At 37.5% G+C, this 21,746-nt stretch overlaps 1 protein-coding gene and 3 pseudogenes across 1 annotated transcript; 2 read left to right on the top strand and 2 right to left on the bottom strand.

The window, feature by feature from the left end:
* The first annotated feature begins 196 nt into the window (after positions 1 to 196).
* Positions 197 to 2,343, top strand: LOC116140075 (BTB/POZ domain-containing protein At4g08455-like). The gene is made up of 2 exons (XM_031425709.1): positions 197 to 635; positions 1,602 to 2,343. Exons 1-2 carry the CDS (start codon positions 282 to 284, stop codon positions 2,064 to 2,066), a joined length of 819 nt encoding a protein of 272 aa, XP_031281569.1. The 5' UTR covers positions 197 to 281; the 3' UTR covers positions 2,067 to 2,343.
* Positions 2,344 to 8,590: 6,247 nt separating this feature from the next.
* Positions 8,591 to 10,994, top strand: LOC116140117 (annotated as a pseudogene).
* A 305-nt stretch (positions 10,995 to 11,299) lies between these two features.
* On the bottom strand, positions 11,300 to 15,130 carry LOC116140118 (annotated as a pseudogene).
* Positions 15,131 to 17,724: 2,594 nt separating this feature from the next.
* LOC116140108 lies at positions 17,725 to 21,639 on the bottom strand (annotated as a pseudogene).
* Positions 21,640 to 21,746: the final 107 nt, after the last annotated feature.

The following is a 21,746-nucleotide window of genomic DNA, read 5'->3' on the forward strand; positions in this document are numbered from 1 at the left end:
ATACAGTCATTAGGTGTTNCATTACAAAAGTCCAATTTATGTAATAATATATATAACAGTGATAATTATTTAATTAATCTTGAGAGTATCATATTATTTAATCAAAGAAACCACAAATCTAGAATAAAAAAAATATAACAGTAATTACAAACCGAAACTCAACAACCACCCATCCAATAAATTATTACAAAAGGGCACTTGAGTAAACTTGAACGAATAAACAAGATTTCGTGATACTACCCACTCCACCGAAACTGACCGAACCGGACCTAACTTTCGGAATGCGCGGACGCCGGTGTCTCTCATCTCGCCACACCGATTTTTCGGAGTCGGAGAGCGAGTCCGAGTCCGAATCCGAAACCATGCGTTGCATATCGTGCAGGGAGGAATACGGGACACGTGACGCGGGCACGTGCAAGGAGTGTTACGAGGAGGCGAGCGAGACCGAGGAGGAGCTCAAGCGAGAGATCGAAGATCTTAAAGCTAAAGTTGCCTTTCTGAGATTTTGGTCTCCGCTTGATCACCATGCTAGGTCCCACAATGGCCCTTGTTACACCGATGTCGTTTTGGTCGCCACCTCCGAGGATGGCTCCTCTGGCTTCTCCGTTCCCGTCCCTGCCCATAAAGCCGTTTTGGTGAGTACCCAGAAAAGTTTTTGATTCTTTGCTTATTGCTAGAGCTTGTTAACTGGTACTATAAGTTATGGTGAATTCTATTGCACTGTGATTACTACTATGGGATAGGCGTAGTAATTGTTGTTGGTTTTGATGGATGATAGTGCTTTAATTTGTGCAGGAAAGTGGAGTTGGTAGTCAGTATTGTTAGCTTAGTTGGTAAGGTTTCTTTTAGTTGTAAGAGAGGTTTTGAGATCGAAACTTGTTCGTATAGGAGTTGAGGAGAGCTTAGATTGAATTTTGGAGGGCTTGGATTAAATTTGGAAGTTGGGAGTGAACGTGATAAAAATTTGATAACTTGGTAGCTCCGGGAAACTCTTCAACCCTTGTGGAAGTGATGGAATTGTTCATCTGTAATCTGCAGATTGAATTCTTGCTCTGGTTGATTGAGTTGCTCTGTATCATGCGGAGCGCTTCTTTATTAGTGGGGCCAAATGTAAATTTCAAGTTGATGAGATAAGGAGAAAGAATACGAGGATATGCATAATAAATTGATTTTAATATGAAGTGCTTATTTGGTTGCTCTGCTTGTGGAACTGGAGTTGAAGTCCATAACTGGCAAATACTTTTTTTTCTAATTATTTTTTTTCTATTTCTTTATTTTTTTGAAAAACAAAAAATGTTGTTGGATAATTCTACCTGGTGGGATCTGGCTAAGATTGATCCAATTCCATTTATCAGGGGAGTGTACCCGCCTCTTGTGTGTCTGTGCACAAATTATTATGGGGTGTCACGGATGAATTTGGCAGAGCATGAAGTTGTAAGCAGCTCAAATATGATTCCATCTAAAATTGAGGGTTTGCGTGTGTCTTTGTAGGCACAATTTAAGCATGTATTCCTGTATAATTGGCTTTTTCACTATGCACTCGGTTGATGATGCACTTCTAGGGTACACCATTCCTTATTATTTCTTTGAAATGTATTCAGGTGAGCCGTTCTCCAGTGTTCAAAGCCATGCTAGAGAATGAGATGGAGGAAAGCCGGAGTGGCACTATAAAGATTAGTGATGTGACATACGATGCACTTCGTGCATTTGTCAACTATTTGTACACTGCAGAAGCATGCCTTGATGAGCAAATGGCCTATGACCTTTTAGAACTGGCGGAAAAATACCAGGTGAAGCACCTTAAAGCATACTGTGAGAAGTTCCTGGTATCCAAGTTGAATTGGGACAATTCAGTTATGAGCTATGCTTTTGCACACCAGCATAATGCTAAACAACTGCTTGATGCATCTTTGTCATTGATCACTGACAACATGGACAAGCTTACCAAACGGGAGGAGTACATAGAGCTTGTTGAAAAAGACCCCCGCCTTGTGGTGGAGATCTACGAAGCTTACCTCTCTAAACAGGTGAATACTGCAGCCCATAAGGATTCTTCCATGAAGTAAGGAGTGAGTACAGTTTTCTTCCTGTGCTGATCTGAAACCAGTATCATTATTTTTTGGGGGGGATAAGATATGAGTCATTGATTAGTGTTTACTGTTTATGGAGTCTCTGTATGTAGATGGAGATAATATGAACAAACTAAAATATTTGTTGGTTGGAAAGTTTTGTAGTAGTTTTCGACTATATTGATGGGCATGTCAAAGTTTTTTAAAAGATGTTATTGGTGGCAAAACTTGAAATTGTAAAATGTTGTGGATTTATAGAAATCATCTAGTGTTATCTTCTGTATACCAAATATTCTTTTCCCTTCTAGTATCTTTTCCCATTATCTTATTCAAGAAAGTCTCAGAGCATCAGAATGGATGTAAATGTCAATAGTTTATTATTCAAATTTCGTTTTATGGTTGAGCTACCAAAACTATACAGTCATTAGGTATTGTTGACAAGCTTATAATTGACTTGATCTTCCTGAAAGTTTCTTTAAAGCTTTGCCAATAAGCAATTAAAACAACATTTCTTGCAGTTCTTGGTTCTGTTGAGAGTAGTTGCCAGGAAATTTCAAATTGGTCAAGCACATGAATATGATAAAGTTGTATATCCATACAAGAAATCGTCATGTGGGGTAAAAATACACTCTAGTACACATCACTGGTATATAAATCACTATGTCACACCTTTGCTTGGATTCAGGATTCTTATTACATTTTGAATGTCAATTATATTTAAACAATTTTTTTCCCAATCCATGAAGTACATTCGCAGAATTAAAAGAATGTAAAAAGCAATTATTTTCTTTTTCTTGTATCACATTATCTCAACTGGAGCATGAGAATTGAAATGTTACATCTGCGCCCGCCAATTCGCCCATATAAATTTATAGCAAAATATATACGCTTTATTACAACCTTTGATGAAGGATAATAAACCAGAAATATGTTGTATTTAATTTCCTTTTGTTTCTTCACTAAGAAAGATAATAATCCACTCGGGACATAAATTCTCTTAGTAATTCTTTCTCGGACAACCTTCGTTTGAACAAAACAAGATCAGCAACTTACTGATATGTGATGTACGAAAAAGATCCATTTTTTAAATTGTGGATTATTGCTTTCACTCGCCCTCAACGACTTCTTTTATGACGTACATCCTCTGTAGGCATTGAGAACTAAACAACTCATTGCAGTGCTTCAATGGTAGCTATATTGCTTTAGAATTACAGAGCTTTAACGACTGGGTTCAAAACCCACTTTTTAATTAGGCTTCTCCCCTGTAACATTTTGTTTTGGTATTTCCTTGAACCTAATTGGTTTCTTGCCTGTAATGTTTTGTTTTGGTATTTGCTTGCACGCTTGGCTCACGCATTCTGTGTAACCTTACACCGGCAGCAAGGTAGCCAGACCAAAACACTTAACTTTCAAAGTGTTACATTACAACATTCCTCAATTATACTAACTAAACCAGAAATCCCAAAACATAGAAGATGTATTGCCAATCTTGCAGAGTGTACAGGAGCGGGGTCGTGTGCAATGATTGCTACGAGAAGGCGGGAGAAACCGTTGAGAAGTTGCAGCGGGAGATCGAAGAGCATAAAGCCAAAATTGCCTTCTTAAGGTTTTGGTCTCCACTTGATCACCGCCACCAGCCATCGTACACCGACCTCGTTTTGCTAGCTGAGGACGGAGCTTCTGGGTCCGCCGTTCCTATCCCAGCTCATAAGGCCGTTATGGTCAGTACCTCTCTCTCTCTATCTATATATATGAGCTTAGTTGAAGCTACATTGAATTCTATTGTTAATTTGTGTAATAATTTTAGTGCTGTAAGAAAAATAAAGAGTAACCGACATGTTTCCACCCAGGGTTTCGCGAAATAACAAGTTCCCACCCCTGTTTCATAAATTCCATATCCCCACCCTAAAAGAGTAAAAGTAACACTGTTAATGAATTTTGACTTTTAATACCACTGTAGAGGGTGCTATTACTTTTGATTTCACCATCACCATCACCACCACGAGCTACCACATTTCAACACCATCACGGCCAAAACCCCAAAGTCACCACCACCACCACCATCGCAATCCCTCTAAACCCTAAATTCAGCCCTATCGCCACCAAATGACCACCACCAAATCACTCACAAATCCAGCCACGAACCACCACAAACCTCAGCCACAAACCCACCTACAAACCTATCCGAAAACAACCACAAATTGAGCCACAAACCCACCCAAAAATGCCACAAACTCAACCACAAACTTACCAACATACCCGGATTGGAAATGTGGGACGGCAAACAGTGCGCAACAGGTGTTAGGGTTGATGGGGTTTTGGTTTGGGAGGAGTGATAATGCAATTGGTGGTGTTGGGAAAGATTTCAAGTGCAGGGAGCGGCTGGAATTTAGGTGGAAAGCTGCGACAATCCCATAAATTCCTAACGGTGTGATTCCGACGATCGACGAGCAAATGAGATTTAGGGTGTTGGGGGTTTTTGAAAGGAGTTGCCCATGGAGAGAAAAGTGGAGTCAAGGTCGGTTTTCGACATTGGGATCGATTGGAAAAGTCTTGGAAGCGTGCAGACCAAAAGAGGGCGATGGTTGGCGATTGGTGGCTCAATGAGATGGGGGGTGATAATGGTTTTGATGTGTAGGTTGAGAGGAGTAAGGTGGTGGAGTCAAGAGGTTTAGAGGATGCCGGAATAGGCGTTCAACGATGAAGGGATGGTATGATGAGTGTTGGTACTGAGTGAGGTGGAGATTGGCGTTGGTGTCTTGCGGCGACTAGATCTAGTTGTCGGTTAACTGGCCACAACGTGATGGCCTCATGGCGGCCAAATCCAGCCGCCTCGGAGCCTATTCCAAGAAGGGAGAAAACGGAAGAAGAGGGAAGAAGGAGGAAGAGAAGAAGAAAGAGATGGGGAAAAGTGGAGATGAAGAAGAAGAAGAATGAGCAGAAAATAGATGACTTAAATCACTCTTTTCAATCATCATCTAATCATCCTGCTGAGAATAGTTGATTTATCCCACTATAAATAGATGACTTCTCTCCCATTTGGGGGATTGACTAATTTCACTAAGGCATATCATATTCTCTCTCTCTCTCTCTCTCTCTCTCTCTCTCTCTCTCTCTCTCTCTCTGTATTCTCTAAGCTGTAACTCACTCGTTGAACGCGACTTGACTTTACTCATTAATACAATATCAGTGGACGTAAGATTCGTCTTGTGAGCATCCGAACCACTTTAAAACATTATTCTTCACCTTTCATTCAATTAAATACTTCCATAATCACGTGTGATTTCTAAGCCTGTTTAGCATTTCTCACGTGCGAATAATTGATGTCAAAATTAAGCATCACAATAGTCTTAAGTATTGTTGACGACTTATAATTGACTTGATCTTCCTAAAAGTTTCTTTAAAGCTTTGAAAATTATGCAACTCCAGAACAAAATATTTTGGAGAAGTAACCAATAGTGAATTCCATACAAACATATTATTTGCATGATGAGATACCTTTCTGTTTCTCTAATAAAATCTCTCCATCTTTGTCTAGAGTTTCCACTGCCCAAGCAAAATATCCTCCAGCCCTTAGCATCCTGTTGGCCTCAAGAAGTAAAATGCCATCTTCATCACAGAACAAAGAAGAAAGGATCATCAATACATAAGAACCTTACCAAAAACTATCATATTCACAGTTTAAAATATATTCAAATTGAAAGCATGAGATTAAAACTGTTAGTAGCTTGACATTGTCAAGTATATACAAGGTAATGATTATGAGCTTGTAGGTGGACAGGTGTCGTACAATTCCTAGCCTGCTTTCCATTGGTTTATTGTATATGAGATATCCTTAAATTGCGTAGAGTTTGGACAGGTGGACGATTCCCACCCACCCACAAGTCAAACCCTTACCTACCACGTTAATGACAGTCTTACTTCTACTGTCCCTGAGCGACATGACAGTGTCTAGACGGCACAAAGCCTTTCTAAGTTCTGATTAACCTTTATTGACGTGAGATTACATCAGTCCTGATATTTTAGGTATAACAAAATCATGTGTAAAATACATTTTATTATTCAGTCATAATACAATAAATGAAAGCATGATTAACATATGATAATTTGATATGCAGTATGTTATATGCTACTCTAATATGCATAACCAACCATTGTAATTCTATGTCGTTTTATGGGTTAATTTTTTCAGATGAAAAATAGTAATTAGGGGTCAAAATAATCTACTGTTTAGTTACTGATCAATAGCTAATTGGTTTTTTGTCTTTTTTAACATAAGGTGGACTAATTGATTGTTTTTTTATGGTTGTTTAGTTACTGATCAATAGCTAATTGGTTTTTTGTCTTTTGTAACATAAGGTGGACCAATTGATTGTTTTTTTATGGTTGTAAACTGTAAGTTTGCAACATTACATGATATTCATATACCTATTCTTATTTTTATTTACGTAACGTTGGTATTTATCATTAAATTTCATCAATAAAAAAAATAAATATTGACCATAAATCACAGCAAGAACTGAATATCATAATTCGATTAAAAGAAAATTACAACTTCATATAAAATCCAATTTTATTTATTACAAACACTGTACACAGTAAATATAAACACTATTAATTCATTAATATATATAACCATAAGCCATAAACATAACTTTTTTATATATTGTACAAAGCACAATGGGATACATAAATTTGCTTAAACAAAACAATAATATTATATACCAAGTACGGTATTAATTATGTTTATATCAGGTCTATAAATATTAAATATCGCCATCATATATATAACGAAAATTTTACAATAACTTAAAAAACATATTTATATATTTTGCTTAGAAATTAAATAGTTAAAGAATTAAGAAATGGTGCGAAGCATCATGTTCTTAAGTTCTTTAAAGTCAAGAACTCCATCCAAATTTGTATCGTAAACACGAGTCATGCTTCTGCAATCCTTCCCGCTTGTTTCATCCCACATTCCAAATCTCGCCAGCACGCTCTAAAGCTCCTCGCTAGTAATGAAACCATCGCCATTCAAATCAAACACATTGAATGCTTCGAAAAGGTCACTCTCTTCATCATCATCTTAATCATCCTGCTGAGAATAGTTGATTTATCCCACTATAAATAGATGACTTCTCTCCCATTTGGGGGATTGACTAATTTCACTAAGGCATATCATATTCTCTCTCTCTCTCTCTCTCTCTCTCTCTCTCTCTCTCTCTCTTGTATTCTCTAAGCTGTAACTCAACTCGTTGAACGCGACTTGACTTTACTCATTAATACAATATCAGTGGACGTAAGATTCGTCTTGTGAGCATCCGAACCACTTTAAACATTATTCTTCACCTTTCATTCAATTAAATACTTCCATAATCACGTGTGATTTCTAAGCCTGTTTAGCATTTCTCACGTGCGAATAATTGATGTCAAAATTAAGCATCAACAATAGTCATTAAGTATTGTTGACAAGCTTATAATTGACTTGATCTTCCTAAAAGTTTCTTTAAAGCTTTGCCAATAAGCAATTAAAACAACATTTCTTGCAGTTCTTGGTTCTGTTGAGAGTAGTTGCCAGGAAATTTCAAATTGGCCAAGCACATGAATATGATAAAGTTGTATATCCATTCAAGAAATCGTCATGCGGCGTAAAAATACACTTTAGTGCATTACATCACTGGTTACATAAATCACTATGTCACACCTTTGCTTGGATTCAGGATTCTTATTACATTTTGAATGCCAATTATATTTAAACAATTTTTTTCCCAATCCATGAAGTACATTCGCAGAATTAAAAGAACGTAAAAAGCAATTATTTTCTTTTTCTTATATCACATTATCTCAACTGGAGCATGAGAATTGAAATGTTACATCTGCGCCCGCCAATTCGCCCATATAAATTTATGGCAAAATATATACGCTTTATTACAACCTTTGATGAACGATAATAAACCAGAAATATGTTGTATTTAATTCCTCTTGTTTCTTCAGTAAGAAAGATAATAATCCACTCGGGACAAATTCTCATGGTAGTTCTTTCTCGGACAACCTTCGTTTGAACAAAACAAGATCAGCAACTTACTGATATGTGATGTAAGAAAAATATCCATTTTTTAAATTGTGGATTATTGCTTTCACACGCCCTCGTGCGTTCACCACTCAACGACTTCTTTTATGATGTACATCCTCTGTAGACATTGAGAACTAAACAACTCGTTGCAGTGCTTCAATGGTAGCTATATTGCTTTAGAATTACAGAGCTTTTATCGACTGGGTTCAAAACCTACTTTTTAATTAGGCTTCTCCCCTGTAATATTTTGTTTCGGTATTTCCTTGAACCTAATTGGTTTCTTGCCTGTAATGTTTTGTTTTGGTATTTGCTTGCACGCTTGGCTCACGCATTGTGTAACCTTACACCGGCAGCAAGGTAGCCAGACCAAAACAATTAACTTTCAATGTGTTACATTGCAACATTCCTCAATTATAGTAACTAAACTAGAAATCCCAAAACATAGAAAATGATGTATTGCCAATCTTGCAGAGTGTACAGGATCGCGGTCGTGTGCAATGATTGCTACGAGAAGGCGGGAGAAACCGTTGAGAAGTTGCAACGGGAAATCGAAGAGCATAAAGCCAAAATTGCCTTCTTAAGGTTTTGGTCTCCACTTGATCACCGCCACCAGCCATCGTACACCGACCTCGTTTTGCTAGCTGAGGACGGAGCTTCTGAGTCCGCCGTTCCTATCCCGGCTCATAAGGCCGTTTTGGTCAGTATCTCTCTCTCTCTCTCTCTCTCTATATCTATATATGAGCTTAGTTGAAAATACATTGAATTCTATTGTTAATTTGTCTAATAATTTTAGTGCTGTAAGAAAAAGTAACCTGAATTTCTTAAAAATAAAGAGTAACCGACATGTTTTCACCAGGGTTTCGCGAAATGGCAACTTTCCACCTTTCATAAATTTCATATCCCCACCCTAAAAGTAACACTTTAATGAATTTTGACTTTTAATACAATTGTAGCGGATGCTATTACCATTCTACCTTTGACTTTTGATTTCACCATCACCACCACCACCTACCACATTTCACAACCAGCACCACCAAACCCCAAAGTCACCACCACCACCACCACCATCGCAATCCTCAAACCCTAAAGTCAGCCCTATCGCCACCAAATGACCACCACAAATCACTCACAAATCCAGCCACGAACCACCACAAACCCACCTACAAACCTATCCAAAAACAACCACAAACCCACCCAAAAATGCACAAAACAACCACAAACTTACCTACATAACGGATTGGAAATGGGACGGCAAACAGTGAGCAACAGGTGTTAGGGTTGATGGGGGTTTGGTTTGGGAGGAGTGATAATGCAATTGTTGGTGTTGGGAAAGATTTGAAGTGCAGGGAGCGGCTGGAATTTAGGTGGAAAGCTGCGACAACCCATAAATTCCTAACGGTGTGATTCCGACGATCGACGAGCAAATGAGATTAGGGTGTTGGGGGTTTTTGAAAGGAGGTGCCCGTGGAGAGAAAAGCGGGGTCAGGTCGGTTTTCGACATTGGGATCGATTGGAAAAGCTTGGAAGCGTGCAGACCAAAAGAGGGCGATGGTTGGCGATTGGTGGCTCAATGAGATGGGGGGTGAAAGGGTTTTGATGTGTAGGCTGAGAGGGTAAGGTGGTGGAGTCAAGAGGTTTAGAGGACGCCGGAATAGGCGTTCAACGGTGAAGGGATGGTATGATGAGTTGGTACTAAGTGAGGTGGAGATTGGCGTTGGTGTCTTGCGGCGACTAGATCTAGTTGCGGTTAACTGGCCACAACGTGATGGCCCTCTGGCGGCCAAATCCAGCCGCCTCGGAGCCTATTCCAAGAAGGAGGGGAAAACGGAAGAAGAGGGAAGAAGGAGGAAGGAGAAGAAAGAGATGGGAAAGTGGAGAAGAAGAAGAAGAAAAAAGATAGGGCAGAAAAAAGACGGAGGCGGCAATGGTAGGATGATGTTAGGTAGTTAATTGGATAGGGAGAGAGAGGGGTGGGACAACCATGGTCGTGGTTCGAATGGGGTGGGTGTAATGACCATTTTATTTTTTGACCGTTGCATTAAAAAAATTTATGAAACAAAGGATGGAAACTTGCCATTTCGCGAACTCAAAAATAAAGAATCTCAATATAATTTTTTTCTACATAATTAATGTTGTTCGCACTCCGCAATGTCAAGCTTTAGTTTGCAGGGTATCGTTGCTTGATCGTCATGATTAATTTCATTTGCCGCCCTAATTTATTTTGTGAACAGGTGAATCGTTCGCCAGTGTTCAAAGCGATGCTGGAGAATGAGATGGAAGAAAGCGGAGTGGCACAGTAAAGATCAGTGAGCATCATACGATGCTCTTTGTGCATTTATCAACTATATGTACACCGGTGAAGTATGTCTTGAAGAGAAAATGGCCTGTGAACTTTTAGAGGCTGAAAAATACGAGGTTAGCATCTTAAAGCATACTGTGAGAAGTTCTTGTATCCAAGTTGAACTGGGACAATTCTATCATGAGCTACGTGTTTGCATACCAACACAACGCAAAACATCTACTTCGTGCAGCTTTTCATTGATCACAGACAATATGAGCAATTTCACTGAAGGGATGAGTATATGGAGCTTGTTGAAACGAAGCCTCGCCGTGTGTGAAATCTACGAGTTTACCTCTCCAAACAGGTCAATGCTGCGGCCAGGAGTCTTTCCTCAGCATGTTGCATTAAGCAAGTCTTGTTTTCTTGGTGTCATGATCTAAAGCAGAAATATTCTTTTCTGAGATGGGGTATGAGTTATTTGTCACGTAACGTTACGTTTGATCCATATATTGGAACACTCTGTAGAAGAACCGCATGGATGGGGAACGTATCAAAGAAAAAGAAATATTGATACACTTGCATATAAAGAACTCTTTTGCATCTTTGTGTTCATACAAAATTCTGCTACATTGGATTGTCTATATCAACAATTACAATTTCAATCTATTTATTAACACTTTCAGAACAAGAGAAAGTAATTAAAGCAACAATATGTTAACTTTTATTCTCTGTTACATATTATTCAATATGAGATATATTGATAGTTAGTCTGATATCATGGCAACTGTTGCAGCTAACTACCTCTCTTGCAAGAGTTCACCAGGTTCCCTTCCTTCTACAAACGGCCGAACGACATCTCAGTTTTTATCAGGTTAATCAATCAAGCATGTTACATTCGTTTCGCAGATCAAAATCTTCGCTTGCATGGGGACCTTCACCAGTTTCGTGCAATGCCGGTGTTCATCCCATAGCAATTGCTATTCTTGAAGCTCAAAAATAACAGATTCCAAATCTCGATATAAACATGTCCACCTGGTCTTAGCATCCGATCCATCTCAAGCATGATAAGTGAAATATCCATCTGCACCAGCCAACAAATTTTGCAAAAATATATTCACTTCGCAACTTAAATGATGTGCTTTCAACTTTTAAGCATTTAATAAAATAGATAGAAAGATAATTACTTATTCCTGTTTTGCTCTACAGAAAGAGACCTGCTGCAGCAATAGGTCATATGTCCTAGGGTAAGTATCAAATGGCTCACACCTGGAAAATAAAACTCCTACATCAGTAAAGCACAAGAAGTCAGCTATAGCATAATGAAATAAGATTTGAAAAAATTCCCGCAAAATAATTTGTAATCTTACCATTCCGAAAATTATTCAATTTTAAGAAAACTAAAAAGAAAAACTCCATGAAAGGTGAAATAATAATTGCAGAAGGAAATAGCTCATATAAGATCTCATGTATTGGCTATCCTTGCTGTATTCCACCCATGAGTATATTTTCTTTCCACTAAACGCCGTTCCCCTCAAGAGAAGTCCATAGAGGCACCAACTCAAAACAGAATTAACACTAGAATGAGGATCAGCCCAAGTATATCAATGAACAAAATAATCCTAGATCACCAGTATGATAGTTTAAATAATTTAGGGTAATGACTGTAAAAATAGTATACAAAAAAAAAAAAAAAAAAAAAAAAAAAAAAAAAAATGCCATGAATCTATCAAGCATGAAGTAAGACGCAAATTCGAAACGAGGGAAAAGAATGCGTATCATTCATACCAGTCATGCATAACACCGATAAGTCCACGATCATATATAAAACAGGCAAGGTGTTGAAACCACTAACAGGTGCAACATTCATAACCAGCAATCAATCTGGAGATCATGCAAAGCTGCTGCGACACTGTAATAGTCAAAATGACCAACAAATTACACAGTATGATATTAAGATATAGAATGCAAGGCAATGCCTTGGCTACTGTTCCATCTTTTATGCATAAAGTATGTCATGCAGATAAAGGCAAACTTAGAAGGTAAAAACTTCTAACATTCCAGTTAATGCTAAGTTGTCTTTGTCAACATGAAGTATGTTTACTTCAGATCGGAACAGAACACCTTATGCACTGCAGCCAAGCTCTATCGATCGTTTTTATGATCTTAAAAAATAAAGTACAAAGCAGCCAATACTGTAAATATGATACCCTCCAAGTCCAGCCTCATGTCCATCACATTTCGTAGTTTCATCTCTTTCCAGCGGAAAGCACGAACATAACTAACTATTATATCATTCCAATATTTCGAATTGCCTATAGATTTCCTTCTGGATATGTCGGCATCATTTTTATGCTTTGGAGCCTGTCTGGTGGAAGATGAAGCCGTGCAGGCCATGTAGTAATATTAACTCCATAACTGTTCTCTGGCAAAAGTGCGAGCATGCCCTTAATCCAACATACCTACAAAAAAGAACAGAACATGGCTGGTAAAATAGTGTTTTAATCTAACTCAATCTTTAGAAAGGAAGCTTACAGATCTCTTGCAGGACACCAAAATTGGTAAGGGAGTTAGTGCTAAATAGTTTAATTCAACAAACTGCACAAGAAATTATGCTTGATTTGTGCACACATACAGCATAATTGCATATAGTTATATATTACACTGTGTTAACTTTTCAGATAATTTTGACCATGTTACAACATTGTCCACGGCTTCTCTCCTCCAACAGCTCATATTTATATTCAGGAGATTACACTTAATCCATCAAATTTTCTACCCTCTCAAAAGATTGCAAAAACAGGACCAGAGGTAAATGCATCAAATATCATTCATCTGAAAATATGTTAAGCCACTAAGCAAAATGAACTAAAGGTGTGAAGAGAGCATACCAAACATTGTCCAGATCATCATTGGAACACATATTGGAGGTTGACTCCAGCTGCACGGTTGATAAGCAACAGTTTAATGGCTTCCTCCAACAGCAATATTTCCATCCTTCTTTACAAGTTCCAGCAAATCCGAGCAGCAAGGTCCTCCATATCTGTGCATAGATGAGCCATAATATGAGTTCAAGTGATTGAAAAGCTCAATTCTCATCTTCAACAATACTGTAACATGGGAGGATAAAAGAAGATGATGATGGGCTAATGACAGAGGAAAAGCCTTCCACATTCTCCAGAGTGTAAACTTTGAAAATTATGCAACTCCAGAACAAAATATTTTGGAGAAGTAACCAATAGTGAATTCCATACAAACATATTATTTGCATGATGAGATACCTTCTGTTTCCTATAAAAATCTCTCCATCTTTGTCTAGAGTTTCCACTGCCCAAGCAAAATATCCTCCAGCCCTTAGCATCCTGTTGGCCTCAAGAAGTAAAATGCCATCTTCATCACAGAACAAAGAAGAAAGGGTCACAATACATAAAAGCCTTACCAAAAACTATCATATTCAACATTTAAAATATATTCAAATTGAAAACATGAGATTAAACGTTAGTAGCTTGACATTGTCAAGTATATACAGAATACATCTTGACGCTGACCCGAGACTTCTCCAACACCTAAACTGAAAAAGGTCTATAGTACTAAGATACATCAATATAGAGGGTATACCATCATGAGTCCAATTAACTCGACATCTTGAGCAATGTATAAAGTCAAAAGCCTGGCTTGGGATAACAAGCGCTGTTGGCAAATACTGCTACCATGGCTGGCACACCACGTTCTAGTGCAAACTGAATTTGGTTCTCATGACCTCTTATTGCTATTGACAGAGTGGTTACATTACGGTGCATCAGATAGGCACCAAAACTTGCTAATCCAAATCAACATCTAATGCAACTCGGGTGTGGTGGCCAAATGCAATTTCAGGAACCATCTACACAACAAAGTCAAGAAAACACCCTCAACATCTTGCAGATGCAACAGAATAATCAGGTGGAATTTAAAAGACGTAGCCAACTGTGAAATCTGATCCAAATACTTATCTGCTCCATTTGGAAACTTTGCTTCACCTCCTTGAAAAATGAACTTATCACCCTTTACTTCACACCAATTCTTCTGCCTCTCTTTACCTTCAACCAGAGGTGTTTGGGCACATTACGGAGCCACACCTTATATCACACATCTCATTGTTAGCCCGAAAAAAAAAAAAAAAAAAAAAAAAAAAAAAAAGAAATCCACCTAAAGAGAAATAAATTCCACAAGAATAAAAGGTAGTATAGTGTATCTTAAGATGCTACATAAATCAAAATGATTAGCTGTAAGCAGCTTCTCGTCTCATTCTCATAAATATCCTTGCCAAAATTTGATAATTACACAACAATAGCTCTGAAACAATACATACTTCACAAACATTTACAACTAAACCCAAACGAGCAACATTAGAAACGAAAAATGTCTCCACAAACTTACCTGATCTCGACTCTGGGGCCAGGGAATAGGAGTCTTGTACCCTTTTGGAGGCGGCACAAGGCACTCCAAGACCTTTAGAGGACAATGGCGTTCACTTTATACACTCTCGTTATCTCCCGTTCATAAACACGGTATATAATCTCTCAGTCTATCTTCACACACTTTATATTTACAACACGACCCTTCCTCTTTCTTTCTACGTCTCTTTCATCTCCCGCAATCACATTGTCTAACTCCTCACGATGAATCTGTCTCTACATAAAACTCTCCAACTTCAAAATTCCACGACATGGCCCAGTTTCACATCACTATACCAGTCCTAACCATTCAGGCACGGATGCCGCCTCGGCGGCGGTGGCAGGGGAGGCGGCAGGACATGCGGTGGAGGCTGAAGGGGAACGGAGAATGTTGTTGGGTAGTGGCGGTCGAGGAAGAAGAAGAAGCGGTGGGTAAAGAAGAGAAGAGAGAGTGAGAGGAGGGCTAAAGCTGTAAACTTGATGAAGTTCGGGGAGTAAAAATATCTATTGTTGGAGTCGGTTTCATGATGGTTCTCGGGAAAATTGAGGAAAGGAAAGGAAAGAACGAATGAAGTGAAGTGAAATAGGGTGACAACAGACAAGGAAATGAAAAAGAGGGGATGGACAGAGTGGGTGTATTAGCGGGAATTTAGGGAAAGGGACAGGGAGAGTTCAGTTGTTATTAGTTAGTTCTTACATCACATTCCATGTGATGTGATAAGAGGTGAATTCTCCGTGCGTTTCATGTCTGGCTTTATCTTCTTCTTCATGAGGACTGTCGTAATTTAAATCTTAATATTAATTTTTTACAAGTAACGAGAGTAGAGATAGATCTTGAACGCATTACACTGTTTAATTAAGTTATTATAGCTTGAGAGAATGGTTTCAAGACATTATTAATTTAATGCCCTGTAAGTGGCTCAACAGTTGCAATAATATAAAATAAAAGTTGAAAACTTTGGCGCTTGTCCAGAGAGTTGAGAACATGCAGACTCTAAAGTTGAGCATATAGTAAATAACTGATTAATAAAGCATAAAACTTTTCTTTGTTGATGGCTGTGATTCTTTTCTTTCATGGAGACGACCTTTTTAAACTAAAGTTAAAACTGCTTTGGTTGCTTTTCAAGTAACTTTGAAGAGAGTGCCAGAGTGAGACACACATTCCTGTTTGTGAATGTTGATGACTGAGCAGGCCTCAATGGGCCCATAAAGAAAGTTTGGTAGCTGATATCAGAGCTTTCAGGCCCACAAATGTCACCAAATTTTGCTATTTTATTCATTATATTTCTGGCACAATAGTTAGGAAATTATGTATGTTACTTTAAAATTATTATTTCGTCATAAAATAAGTTCATTTTCATGCAAAGTCATCTCCTATATAAGAAACCAAAGTTTGTGCTTTAACTATAACATTTAATTCTACTTTAGTATATCCATAAGTAACATTTTAATTTTATTAAATCAATATACGTTATGTTTAAATTTTAAATTTTTCATTCATTTTTTTATTATTTACAATTAATAACAAGACCCTTTGGATCTACCAACCTGCTCCTTCTATATGATTTCGGAGAAGACTTGGTTAGTTGAAAATAATAAACTGTAAACGTTCAACATTCTATCAATTATTCTCAAACACTTTTGACTACTAAACCCTAAACTTTTATTTGTAGTGCTTAAGACCTGTCAATTTTGGAATTGGAAAAATATTTTGTTTCAATTATGAAAGTCTGACGACGTTTATAAGATTCTGTGATACAAACTAGTTATAAAGATTTATCTTATATATATATCAAACAGAAAGATAAAATTAAAAAAAAAAAACATATATTCCATTCATTTTACTGGAGAAAAAAAGTTTAGTATACTTTGACTCAATTTACACCATATAAATTTGTCAAGACTTAGCCCAAAGTTTCCTGAATACAACAAACCTTGAGTTCAAAGTATTCTAATTCTTAAACATGTGTCTTGAATTTTCACATCTCTAGACTCCAGGGTTCCCCAGCCTACTTCTTAGTTAAAGGAAATAATGTTACGTCTCATCACTGATTCTTGCTTAAAATTGTATGGAAATGATCATATATATGTTGGCAGAATGGCCAGGAATATATTAACTTTAGTGACAAAATTATGTGTAAAATACATTTTAATATTCAGTCATAATATATACAATTAATGTAAGCATGAGTAACATATGATAATTTGATATACAGTATGTTATATGTTGCTCTAATATGCATAACCAACCAGTGTAATTCTAAGTCGTTTTATGGGTTAATTTTTCAGATGAAAATAATAATTAGGGGTCAAAATATTCTACCGTTTAATTACTGATCAGTAGCTAATTGGTTTTTTATCTTTTGGACCAGATGATTGTGTTTTTATGGTTGAAAGTTTGCAACATTACGTGATATACCTATTCTTATTTTTATTTACGTAACATTGGTATTCATCATTAAATTTCATCAGTAAAAGAAATAAATATTGACCATAAATTACAGCAAGAGCTAAATATCATAATTCGATTAAAAGAAAATTACAACCTCATATAAAATCTAGTTTTATTCATTACAAACACTATACACAGTGAATATAAACACTATTAATTAATTAATATATATAACTATAAGCCATAAACATAACTTCTTTTATATAGTGCTATAGTTAACTTTTATTCTCTGTTACCATATTATTCAATATGAGCTATATATTGATAGTTAGTCTGATATCATGGCAACTGTTGCATACCTACCTCTCTTGCAAGATGTTCACCAGGTTCCCTTCCTTCTACAAACGGCCGAACGACATCTCATGTTGTTTATCAGGTTTAATTCAATCAAGCATGTTACATTCGTTTCTCGCAGATCAAATCTTCCAGCTTGCATGGGGACCTTCACCAGTTTCGTGCAATGCCGGTGTCCATCCCATAGCAATTGCTATTCTTGAAGCTCAACAATAACAGATTCCAAATCTGTTATAAACATGTCCACCTGGTCTTAGCATCCGATCCATCTCAAGCATGATAAGTGAAATATCACATCTGCACCAGCCACAAATTTTTGCAAAAATATATTCACTTCGCACCTTAAATGATGTGCTTTCAACTTTTAAGCATTTAATAAAATAGATAAGAAAGATAATTACTTATTCCGTTCTGCTCTACAGAAAAGAGACCTGCTGCATGCAATAGGTCATATGTCCTAGGGTAGTATCAAATGGCTCACACCTGGAAAATAACCTCCTATACATCAGTAAAGCACAAGAAGTCAGCTATAGCATAATGAATAAAATTTGAAAAAATTCCCGCAAAATAATTGTAATCTTACCATTCCGAAAATTTATTCAATTTTAAGAAACTAAAGAAAAAATCCATGAAAGGTGAAAATATAATTGCAGAAGGAAATAGCTCATATAAGATCTCATGATAATTGGCTATCCTTGCTGTTCCACCCTGAGTATATTTTCTTTCCACTAAACGCCGTTCCCCTCAGAGAAGTCCATAGAGGCACCAACTCAAAACAGAATAACACTAGAATTGAGGATCAGCCCAAGTTATATCAATGAACAAAATAATCCTAGATTCACCAGTATGATAGTTTAAATAATTTAGATGTAATGACTGTAAAAATAGTAACAAAAAAAAAAAAAAAAAAAAAAAAAAAAAAAATGCCATGAATCTATCAAGCATGAAGTAAGACGCAAATTCGAAACGCAGGGAAAAGAATGCGTATCATTCATACCAGTCATGCATAACACCGATAAGTCCACGATCATAAAACAGGCAAGTGTTGAAACCACTAACAGGTCAACATTCATAACCCAGCAATCAATCTGTAGATCATGCAAAGCTGCGGCGACCTGTATATAGTCAAAATGACCCAACAAATTACACACGTATGATATTAAGATATAGAATGCAAGGCAATGCCTTGGCTACTGTTCCATCTTTTATGCACTAAGTATGTCATGCAGATAAGCAACTTAAGAAGGTAAAACCTCTAACATTCCAGTTAATGCTAAGTTGTCTTGTCACATGAAGTATGTTTACTTCAGAATCGGAACAGAACACCTTATGCACTGCAGCCAAGCTCTATCCGATCGTTTTTATGATCTCTAAAAATAAGTACAAAGCAGCCAATACTGTAAATATGATACCCTCCAGTCCAGCCCTCATGTCCATCACATTTCGTAGTTTCATCTCTTTCCAGCGGAAAGCACGAACATAACTAACTATTATATCATTCCAATATTTCGAATCTGCCCTATAGATTTCCTTTCTGGATATGTCGGCATCCATTTTTATGCTTTGGAGCCTGTCTGGTGGAAGATGAAGCCGTGCAGGCCATGTAGTAATATTAACTCCATACTGTTCTCTGGCAAAAGGCGATGCATGCCCTTAATCCAACATACCTACAAAAAAACAGAACATGGCTGGTAAATTATGTGTTTTACTAACTCAATCTTTAGATAAGGAAGTTCTACAGATCTCTTGCAGGACACCAAAATTGGTAAGGGAGTTAGTGCATCAATAGTTTAATTCAACAACTGCACAAGAATTATGCTTGATTTTGTGCACACATACAGCATAATTGCATATAGTTATATATTACACTAGTGTTAACTTTTCAGATATTTTGACCTGTTACAACATTGTCCACGGCTTCTCTCCTCCAACAGCTTCATAATTTATATTCAGGAGATTACACTTAACCTCCAATTTTCTACCTCCTCAAAAGATATGCAAAAACAGGACCAGAGGTAAATGCATCAAATATCTTCATCTGAAAATGTTAAGCCACTAAGCAAAGTGAACCTAAAGGTGTGAAGCAGAGCATACCAAACATTGTCCAGATCATCATTGGAATCACATATTGGAGGTTGCACTCCAGCTGCACGGTTGATATAGCAACTATTGTTAATGGCTTCCTCCATACAGCAATATTTCCATCCTTCTTTACAAGTTCCCAGCAAATCCGAGCAGCAAGGTCCTCCATATCTGTGCATAGATGAGCATAATATGATTCAAGTGATTGAAAAGCTCAATTCTCATCTTCAACATACTGTAACATGGGAGATAAAAAAGATGATGATGGTGCTAATGACAGAGGAAAAGCCTTCCACATTCTCCAGAGTGTAAATTTGAAAATTATGCAACTCCAGAACAAAATATTTTGGAGAAGTAACCAATAGTGAATTCCATACAAACATATTATTTGCATGATGAGATACCTTTCTGTTTCTCTAATAAAATCTCTCCATCTTTGTCTAGAGTTTCCACTGCCCAACAAAATATCCTCCAGCCCTTAGCATCCTGTTGGCCTCAAGAAGTAAAATGCCATCTTCATCACAGAACAAAGAAGAAAGGATCATCAATACATAAAAGCCTACCAAAAACTATCATATTCACCATTTAAAATATATTCAAATTGAAAACATGAGATTAAAACTGTTAGTAGCTTGACATTGTCAAGTATATACAGAAATCATCTTGACGCTGACCCGAGACTTCTCCAACACCTAAACTGAAAAAGGTCTATAGTACTAAGATACATCAATATAAGAGGGTACCATCATGAGTCCAATTAACTCGACATCTTGAGCAATGTATAAAGTCAAAAGCCTGGCTTGGATATAACAAGCGCTGTCTGGCAAATACTGCTACCATGGCTGGCACACCACGTTCTAGTGCAAACTGAATTTGTTCTCATGTACATCTTTTAATGCTATTGACAGAGTGGTTACATTACGTTGCATCAGATAGGCACCAAAACTGCTAATCCACAATCAACATCTAATGCAACTCGGGTTGGTGGCCAATGCAATTTCAGGAACCATCTACACAACAAAGTCAAGAAAACACCCTCAACATCTTGCAGATGCAACAGAATAATCCAGGTGGAATTTAAAGACGTAGCCAACCTGTGAAATCTGATCCAAATACTATCTGCTCCATTTGGAAACTTTGCTTCACCTCCTTGAAAAATGAACTTATCACCCTTTACTTCACCCAATTCTTCTGCCCTCTTACCTTCAACCAGAGGTGTTTGGGCACTTACGGAGCCACACCTATATCATCACATCTCATTGTTAGCCCGAAAAAAAAAAAAAAAAAAAAAAAAAAAAAAAAAGAAATCCACCTAAAGAAAATAATTCCACAAGAATAAAAGGTAGTTAGTGTATCTTAAGATGCTACATAAATCAAAATGATTAGCTGTAAGCAGCTTCTCGTCTATTCTCATAACTATCCTTGCCAAAATTTGATAATTACCCAACAATAGCCTCTGAACAATCACATACTTCAAAACATTTCAACTAAACCCAAACGAGCAACATTAGAAACGAAAATTGTCTCCACAAACTTACCTGATCTCGACTCTGGGGCCAGGAATAGGAGTCTTGTACCCTTTGGAGGCGGCACAAGGCACTCCAAGACCTTTAGAGGACAATGGCGTTCACATTTATCCACTCTCGTTATCTCCCGTTCATTGTCCAAACACGGTATATAATCTCTCAGTCTATCTTCACACACTTATATTTTACAACACGACCCTTCCTTCTTTCCTTCTTCTTTACGTCTCTTTCATCTCCCGCAATCACATTGTCTAACTCCTCACCGACTGAATCTGTCTCTACATAAAACTCTCCAACTTCAAAATTCCACGACATGGCCCCATTTCATCCACTATACCAGTCCTAACCACTTCAGGCACCGGATGCCGCCTCGGCGGCGGTGGCAGGGGAGGCGGCAGGACATGCGGTGGAGGCTGAAGGGGAACGGAGAATGTTGTTGGGTAGTGGCGGTCGAAGAGAAGAAGAAGCGGGAGTGAAAGAAGAAGAGAGTGAGAGGAGGGCTAAAGCTGTAAACTTGATGAAGTTCGGGGAGTAAA

The sequence above is a fragment of the Pistacia vera genome, unplaced genomic scaffold (genome assembly GCF_008641045.1).
Source record: "Pistacia vera cultivar Batoury unplaced genomic scaffold, PisVer_v2 Contig363, whole genome shotgun sequence".
Classification (NCBI taxonomy): domain Eukaryota; kingdom Viridiplantae; phylum Streptophyta; class Magnoliopsida; order Sapindales; family Anacardiaceae; genus Pistacia; species Pistacia vera.